The sequence below is a fragment of the Nicotiana tabacum genome, chromosome 1 (assembly GCF_000715075.1).
Source record: "Nicotiana tabacum cultivar K326 chromosome 1, ASM71507v2, whole genome shotgun sequence".
NCBI lineage: Eukaryota > Viridiplantae > Streptophyta > Magnoliopsida > Solanales > Solanaceae > Nicotiana > Nicotiana tabacum.
The window spans coordinates 37,057,217-37,066,341 of record NC_134080.1 but is presented as its reverse complement, the minus strand read 5'-3'; the positions used below and the strand labels follow the sequence as shown (position 1 = coordinate 37,066,341).

At 39.0% G+C, this 9,125-nt stretch overlaps 1 protein-coding gene across 1 annotated transcript; it reads left to right on the top strand.

The window, feature by feature from the left end:
* Positions 1-4,064: 4,064 nt before the first annotated feature.
* Positions 4,065-6,182, top strand: LOC107826611 (glucan endo-1,3-beta-glucosidase 12-like). The gene is made up of 2 exons (XM_016653615.2): positions 4,065-5,477; positions 6,006-6,182. The coding sequence occupies exons 1-2, from the start codon at positions 4,118-4,120 to the stop codon at positions 6,035-6,037; spliced, it is 1,392 nt and encodes a 463-aa protein (XP_016509101.1). The 5' UTR covers positions 4,065-4,117; the 3' UTR covers positions 6,038-6,182.
* The last annotated feature ends 2,943 nt before the right edge of the window (positions 6,183-9,125 follow it).

Genomic DNA, 9,125 nt, shown 5'->3' with positions numbered 1-9,125 from the left:
CACTCGAAGATGAATTTCTGAATTTTTCAAAAATTTGAAAAACTCCAGAAAGTTATTTTTCAAGATTTCACTTCAAATCACTTACAAAAATTCAAAAGTAGCTCCAAATTGTACTCATGTCAAACACAACTCTAATTTTCAAATATCATTTTCACTTGAAATTTTAGTTCACTTTTTTCCGGAATTTCACAATTTATGTCCAAATGCCCACTTAATGTAGACATACACAAGTTTGAGTCATGCTAACTGAGCCTTGTATCACAGGGGTGATTTATGTCACTCGAATTCTGATCGAGGTTCACCACTGCGCGGCAGTCAAGCGCAGTCTTGACTTCAGCTTTTCAACAACTTAGAATAAATTTAGGGACGTTTAGGACATAGAAATTTAGGCGGCAAGTAAAGTAAAGGAACACACAAAATTTATAGGAATCTCTTACCAACTCGTATTAATATGTGAATACAAGAACACAATAAAGCCAACCCTATGGCCAAGAACAAAGAACACCCTAGTTCCCTGCCACAAAATGATTTCCTGCCCTTAGGAGTGCACTTAGACGAATTTGGCTAACAATTTTGCCACAAGACTAAGTTCTGCCCCTTTGGGACAACTTTATGCACATATTTATAGTTCAAGTTGCCCAATTACACTTGGCAGCATCTAAACCAATCAGTTGACAATCCCCAACTGATGGGCAAACATGATAGACATGTTACAAAAACGTGCATCCACTTAAGCCGCATGATCAGTCATGCTTTTGATGTGGTTGTAACCGCCGACTGCCCTGTCATGTGCCCTGCACACTTTTTGTAACCGTTGTTTGTGCACTGCATGTGCTTGTTTTTCCCAGCTGCTACGCGTCCAAGGCTGGCATTGCGCCCAATCTTGCCCTTTCACACTACTCCGCTCCAATGTCAAATGTCATGGCCACAGCTTGCCGCCCATGACTTAACCGCACGCGCCCATTGACATAGCTGCCCGCTTATGTCAAGTCGCCCTCAACTTGATCAAATATACCCAGGTCAATGTCATTGCTTGTCTTGCCCTGCCATGTCTTGGCCCCTGCTTTGACATGACTTTGCCTTGCCATTGTTATGCCAACCCACACGTCTATATGAAATGCGTCTTGCCTCCATCAAGGTGTGTTTGTCAATCGCGCATAGTCAGACATGCTGTGCCCTATCATGATGTTTCCCCATTTTTCAATTTGTGTTCCAAGGTCATCATGAAAATCCTTGTCACAACCCACATCTGCCAATGAACTTTGTCAAGGGGCTAACAAATCACCCCTTCCCGAAGAATTTGTTGTCCTCGAAGTAGTTTTCGCATTTTTCCAGCACCACCATAGGCCCTAAATATGTTGTATCCTGCTCATGTTCTTCCTCGTTCAGCTCCTCTTCACCTTTTTCATCATCAAACAATGTTGTAAGCCGTTCAAGTTTCGGATAGTCCCTCGCCATATGTGGTCCTTTACAAATAAAATAACCACCAATCTTGTTGTTTTGTCCCTTGGTTGTCGAAGGTCCAACACATTGTCGTTCCTTTCCATTGCCACTACCCTCAATAACATTTCCCTTGTCATTACTGTTTTTCCTCCACTCTTTTGCCTTTTCCTTGTTTCCGTTTTTGGACTTTGAAGTGTAGAGAAATCAGGACTGTCTTGTCCCAGCCAAAAATCATCCAAAGCATCCGCAGCAGCGATGGCACTAGAAAGGTCTTTCACGTTCTGTCTTCGGAGTTCCATCCGCGCCCACGACTGCAACCCGTACAAGAATTTGTGCAATTTGTCTTCCTTGGACATGTTGCTTATATCCAACATCAAATAACTGAAATCTTTGATATAATCCCTCACCGTTCCAGTTTGTTTTAACTTTTTCAAACGATCTCTAGCAATCCAGTCCGCATTGCTGGGGAAGAATTGATCATTCAACTCTTTTTCTAGCCCTTCCTAAGAGTCTATCTTAGAGGTACCAGCACTTATATTGTCTGCCACACGCGTCCGCCACCAAAGCTTTGCATTATCCACTAAGTACATAGTCGTAATGGTGACCTTATCTTCATCTCGCACATGGGCAGCCTAAAAGTAATGCTCCATATCCCACATGAAATATTCGAGTTTCTTGGCACTCCTTGCACCATTAAACTCTTTAAGCTCAGGTATTTTGACCTTGATACGATCTACCCCACGCTGCGTATCATTATTGCCAACAGCACGACACATTAAGCCATTTTTCGCTTTCAGATATATACACTCCTGGCTTAGCCTGTTCATTTCTGCCTCAAGATACGCGAGACGAGTCACAATAGTCAGGAATTGATCACCATTAACAGTACCGACGAGTGCCTTAAATGCAACAACTTTTTTCCTTAGTTTTGCGTTGCCACCAACCATCTTTCACGAAATTCAACCACTAAACGTCGTGTCTTCACCACGATCCAACTACGCTCTGATACAAGTTGTCACAAGGGTAATTTATGTCACTCGAATTCTGCCCGAGGTTCACCACTGCACGACAGTCAAGTCCAGCCTTGACTTCAGCCTTTCAACAACTTAGAATAATTTTAGGGATGTTTAAGACTTAGAAAATTTAGGCAACAAGTAAAGTAAAGGCACACGCGAAATTTATAGGAGTCTCTTCCCAACTCGTATTAATGTGAATATAAGAACACAATAAAGCCAACCCTATGGCACCTTGCCCCAAAATGATTTTCCACCCTTAAGAATACACTTAGACGAGTTTGGCTAACAATTTTTCTACAAGACTAAGTTTTGCCCCTTTGGGACTGCCTTATGCACATATAGTGCAAGTTGCCCAATTATACTTGGCAGCATCTAAACCAATCAGTTGACAAGCCCTAACTGATGAGAAAACATGATAGACATGCTAAAAAATGTGCATCCACTTTAGCCCCATGATCAGTCATGCTTTGGATGTGGTTATAACCGCCAACTTCCCTGTCATATGCCCTGCACACTTTTTGTAGTTGCTGTTTGTGCACTGCATGTGCTTGTTTTGCCCAGCTGCTGCGCGTCCAAGGCTGGCATTGCACCCAGCCTTACCCTTTGACACTGCTCCACCTCAATGTCATGGCCACAACTTGCCGCCCATTGACTTAGCTGCATACGCCATTACCATAACTGCCCGCTTATGTCAAGTCAACTTGATCAAATCTGCCCACGTCAATGTTATTGCTTGTCTTGCCTTGCCTTGCCATGTCTTGGCCCCTGTTTTGACATGGCTTTGCCTTGCCATTGTTATGCCAACCCGCACGTCCATGTGAAATGCGCCTTTCCTCCGTCAAGGTGCGTTTGTCAACCCCGCATAGTCTGTCATGCTGAGCTGCCAGTCATGTTGTTGCCTCATTTTTCAGGTTGTGTGCCAAGGCCATCATGAAAATCCTTGTCACAATCCACATCTGCCGAGGAACTTTGTCGAGGGGTTAACACCTTGTATTTAAGTGAAGAAGGATAGAAGGGTAGACTTGTTATCTCCGAATATAGGAGGAAGTGGTTAGTCCTAAAGGTTAGCTCTAGGCGAATTTCACGATCATCAAAAAGAGAATAAAAGAGAGATTTAATTTAAACACGTAGCGTGGCGTAGTGATTAAATGTATCAAAGGCAGTCCATTGAAATTGCTTGTTACCCAATTACAACCAAAAAAAATAAAAATTTGCTTGTTATCCTATCTAGTTGAGAATTAAAACCTATAGCACTAGCAAAGAGAGAACAAAGTGAAAGTAACAACTCTTTGGATACCAGAGGGAGATGAGTCGAGGAGCTGGGACCTGCCTTCTCACAAACACTGTCACTCCAACTAGCTGGATGCAGAACGCACGGATTTCAATCTAACATCGACTTTGCGCAGCGCCTTTTTTGACATTTTCGTCTTTGCAATTGCAAGATTTCAAATCCATCCAGCTTAGCTCTTTGGGTACTCATAATTGTGTAAGCACTTTTGGACACAAACTGACCCACCCAAATAGTCCACAACTTTGACCAATTGCCATAGTTCACATGACACAGTAATAGTTAATCATGTAAATTTTGTAAGATTTTCCCATAAGATACATAACATATGCACACCCCCATAAGGAAAATTAACCGCTAGTTGGCGGAAATGTCTCTCCTTTGTAGTACTATTGTTTTCCCACTCCTCGTTCTCCTCCTGCTGAGCCCTGTTAACGGCGTGGGCATAAACTATGGGACAATTGGAAGCAATTTGCCCTCACCAAAGAAAGTGGCTCAGCTACTTCAGTCCACCATCATTGACAAGGTTAAGATTTATGATACCAACCCTCAAATTCTTGAAGCCTTTTCCAACACTGCCATTGACCTCATTGTTGCTGTAGAAAACTCCCATGTTTCAAACTTAAGCGCCACCCGATCTGCTGCTGACGAGTGGTTCGCCGCTCGTATCTTGCCCTTCATTCCTGCCACTTCCATTGTTGCCATTGCCGTTGGAAATGAGTATTTAACCACTGATAATGATGATGATAAACTAGACCATAATGCCTTGGTCCAAGCTATGCAAAATCTGCATTCAGTTTTACTAGCACGTGGACTAGACCGAAAAATCAAAGTGACTACACCACATAGCATGGCTGTTCTTGCTTCTTCATTTCCACCTTCATCTTCCACATTTGCCACTACTCTCCTTCCTATTATGACTTCCATTGTCGGGTTTTTGGCGGATACCGGTGCTCCATTCATGGTTAATGCGTACCCGTATTTTGCATACCGGGACAATCCCGGTATGGTCAATTTAGAGTACGCATTACTCGGAAATGCAACCGGGGTACGTGACCCTAAAGGTTACGTGTACACCAACATGTTAGATGCACAAATTGATGCAATTAGATCAGCAGTAAATGCACTCGGTTTTGGAAACCGGACAATTAAGATTATGGTGTCTGAATCTGGATGGCCGTCTAAAGGAGATAAAGGAGAAACCGCTGCAACCACTGATAATGCTAGGACTTATAACACCCGACTAGTTGAACGTGCACAGTCAAATAAAGGTACTCCCATGAGCCCAAAAGACAACATTGATATTTTTGTCTTTGCATTATTCAACGAAAACAAGAAACAAGGAGGAACAAGTGAGAGAAATTTTGGGATTTTCAATGGTGATGGATCAAAGGTATATGATGTGGATTTGAGTTGTCAATTCTGCAGCAGCAATACTAATGGCAAAATCAGTTTTGGTTTCGGAGAAAAAGCGTCGTTAAGGGGACCTTCAGTTTGGTGTGTGGCTAAACCACATGCAGATGAGAAGGTAATACAAGCAGTGCTGGATTTTTGTTGTGGACCTGGAGGTGTAGATTGTAGAGAAATTTATGAAAATGGGGATTGTTTTCAACCTGATAAAATTCATGCTCATGCTTCTTACGCGATGAACACATATTACCAAATGCATGGAAGGAATTACTGGAATTGTGATTTCAAAGGCACTGGCCTTGTTACCTTCAGTGATCCAAGTAAGTAAATCAAATACATGCAAACCTCTTTATAACAGTCTCGTTTGTTTCAGATATTGTTCGATGCTATAGCGAATTGCTATTATAAAAAATATACTCCCTCCATTTCAATTTATGTGAACCCATTTGATTGGGCACGTAGCTTAAGAAAAGAGAGAAGATTTTTGAACTTGTGGTGTAAAATGAGGCACATGTATTTTGTGTGGCTATAAATCATTGCATAAAGGTAAATTGTTTCCAAATAAGGAAAGAGGTCATTCTTTTTGGCACGGATCAAAAAGGAAATAGGTTCACATAAATTGAAACGGAGGGAGTATATTATAACAGAACATGAATTTTCATTCCGGAAAAACTTGGTTGTTATAATGAATCCTTGTTATATAAAGATGATGTTATTAAAAGATCTGACTTGGACATTAATTGCATTTGTAATGTATACATATCCGAATTCAGTTACTCATTTAGATCAATATAGGAGTATTATTCAACGCAGACTTCTTTGTTTACTTGCTTTTGTCATTTAATCAGGTTATGGAAGATGCTTCTATTCGCAGCAGTGATAAAGGAATCAGAAAGGGGAAGGAGTGTGAGATCAATGTAATTCAAAGTCTTTTCAATCCATTTTTACTGTTGGATTAGGAGTAATTATTAATGTTATGTTTCTTTCATGAATTAGTATCCCTAATCAAAGGTTTTTTGTTACCATCTGATAAAGTTTTTTCTCTTTTGATAGAGACCCCATCATAATTTTCTAGTTTACTGCAGCAATGGGGGTGTTGGGACCCCTTCAAATTTGAAAAATAAACATATCAAAATCATTTACATCAATGCCCTACATATCAAATCAAAAGATAGGGTACTTTTAAGATAATTTCAATTTGGTAATGGTATCTCTTTAACCAAAAAAGTAGTTTTTGTGGTTAAAGCAATATAGAATAAATCTGGTTTCTAATGATTAGAGCGGTCGATATGGGTCGGGCTAGTCCAACTCGGTTCATGTGGGCTTTAGCAATTGACGGGCTGGGCTGGGCTAGCCCACCATTTTTATGGGCCTTATAATGGTCAGTCCACCCCAGCCCTATGTGGGCCGCGGGTCCCCACGGGCCGACCCATCATTTTTAAAAATATAATTTTATATTTTTTCTTTAAGTTCTGACCTAAAAAAAGATAATTATTTAAAAGTTAAAAAATATCTTATTGGAAAAAATTTGCAAAATTTAATAACTTTTTATATTGTTCAAATATATCACAATAAATACTAAAAAAGGTAAAAGACAAGACTATATTTCATTCATTAAAAGTCAAAACTTAAAACAAACTATTCAAGAGAACGTTCATGATGCTTACGAGATATCCAACACATCATCTTCGTCAAACACATTTGAATCTGCTTGTGACAAGGTTGTCTTAACATCTTCACTTTCATCTACAATTCATATGCAATATTAATTAGTTAAATATTAACAATAATTAAATTTTAAAAATTAATAATATTTAAATTCACATAAAAAAAATATTATCAGTTTGATTTCGGGAAAACCTGTGCAGCCAATTTAGAGTAGTAACAAGTGTTTGGACATTTTCATAATAAATGCAACTTCTGTACTTTGTAAGAATACGCCACCAATGCTAAATGGTTATTTCGATGGTAGGTAATAAGAATGCTAAATATATCACGCACCATCATTGAAAGATCGGAATATTTTCTAGAATGGTCCTTCCAATACATGACAACATTATCTCTTGAAACTTCTCAAGATCAAGTTTTGGTTCCTCTTAGTAAAGATCCAATTCTGACTTTCCACCTCTAAAGGCAATATACTTTTTATTTTTTATATATTTTAAATAAATATTTTATTAGGCCCACGAGTCGCCCAGCCCAGCCTCAGTCAAGCCTCACGGGTCACGGGCTTACTTGGGCCGGGCTTAAAAGCCTCATTTTTAAACGGGCTCCAAAAATTCTAGCCAACCCTGCTAAATCACGGGCTGGCCCAACGGGCCAAGCCCATATTGACGGCTCTACTAATGATCAATTCTACTTCACTTTCTCTAATATAAAAAATGTCAGAAATAATGGTAACTAAATATTAAGAGAATAAAGGAAAGAAAATCAATTCTACTTCACTTTCTCTAATATAAAAAATGTAAGAAATAATGGTAACTAAATATTAAGAGAATAAAGGAAAGAAAATCTTATAGATAATCGTAACCTCCTTCCAAGAGTAGATAGTAAGAATCAAGCAAAGAAATAAAACTACTAGTATTTATTGAGAATTCCTTGATGATCATACAAAATTTGGTGAGGGGAATTTATATAAAGATACAATATGTAACTGCTTTGCTACACTTAATTCTCTCTTGTTACCAATATTAATTACATTGATTGCTCGTTATTTGAATCATTTGTAACGGTTATGGTAATAATAATCAATCCCACCAAATCAGGGATCATGTCGATTCCTTTTCTATATCCGCGACTATTAATGAATATTCCTTCTCTTATAGTCGTTAATTGAGTATCACGCGACTATCTCTTCTTTCCCAACCGTCAGATACGGTTTCTTTGTAAACAACCTCGTGGGCGTTTTCCCATGCCTTTCTTCCGACCTCCAATCTTCTTTATTGTTCTAAACCTTAGGCCAGATGTCAATACATCATTAATCCACGTGTTAAGTTTAATTTTCCACCAATACAGTATCTTTCTGTGCATCGGCATATTGAAGTTGAGTAGCTCCATTGGCAAGTATAGAAGAATCAACTCCCCAATAGTTCTTTCTTTCCCATAAGTGAGTTTAGTACAATTTATAACCAACACACTAATTCAAAAACACAAACCTGAAGTTCCTGAACCAAATCAAAGATCGAAAGGAAGAATAGGGGAGAAGAAGAGGAGGAAATGAGTACAATTTATAACCAACACAGTAATTCAGAAACACAAACCTGAATGTTCCTTAACCAAATCAAAGATCAGCAGCTGAATCCACTGGGGTTGACAAGTCAACAACCAACGGAGAGTCTCGTGTAAACGCCTAATCATAGAAAAAAGTACAATTGCAGACAAAAATATTTGCTGGATTTTTTTCATTTCTAATAGCTAATCAAATATTGGATGAACTTGATAAATATGAGAACCCCTAGCTTCTAGAGTTTTTCTTCATAACGCTGAGAAAACAATTTTCAAGCAGAAGTTCTGTATTAGGGGTTGAGATCCCCTCCAGTACCCATCCGTCCAGTATTTCTCAATGGAATGGTAAGACATTGCCACGTGTTAAACTAAACTTTTGTAAGGCTAAGATTTGCTTAACATTTCGTGAGTCGTTTTGTGTTTATTTTAAAGCCTAAAAAAAGTATTTTAAAGCAAACAACAACTTGTTTCTGGAATACTGCAACTTACATGACCTGAACCTTTGTTGCCGGCAACATTTCCGTTTTTTTTCTCTCGTCTTTCTATTCGCTCCTTCAGCCACCCCTCTTTTCTCTGTTCGTGAAGGTTTGTCTTGATCTTGTACTTGTACTTTTTTTGGGACAAACTTCCCTAAATGATCGAAGGAGACATCAAAGGTAAGACAATGATGATTTTGCAATGCGTATGTGATGCTATGATCCAATGCTTAGTGACTTTCACTCATAATTAAAATATGAAATTGG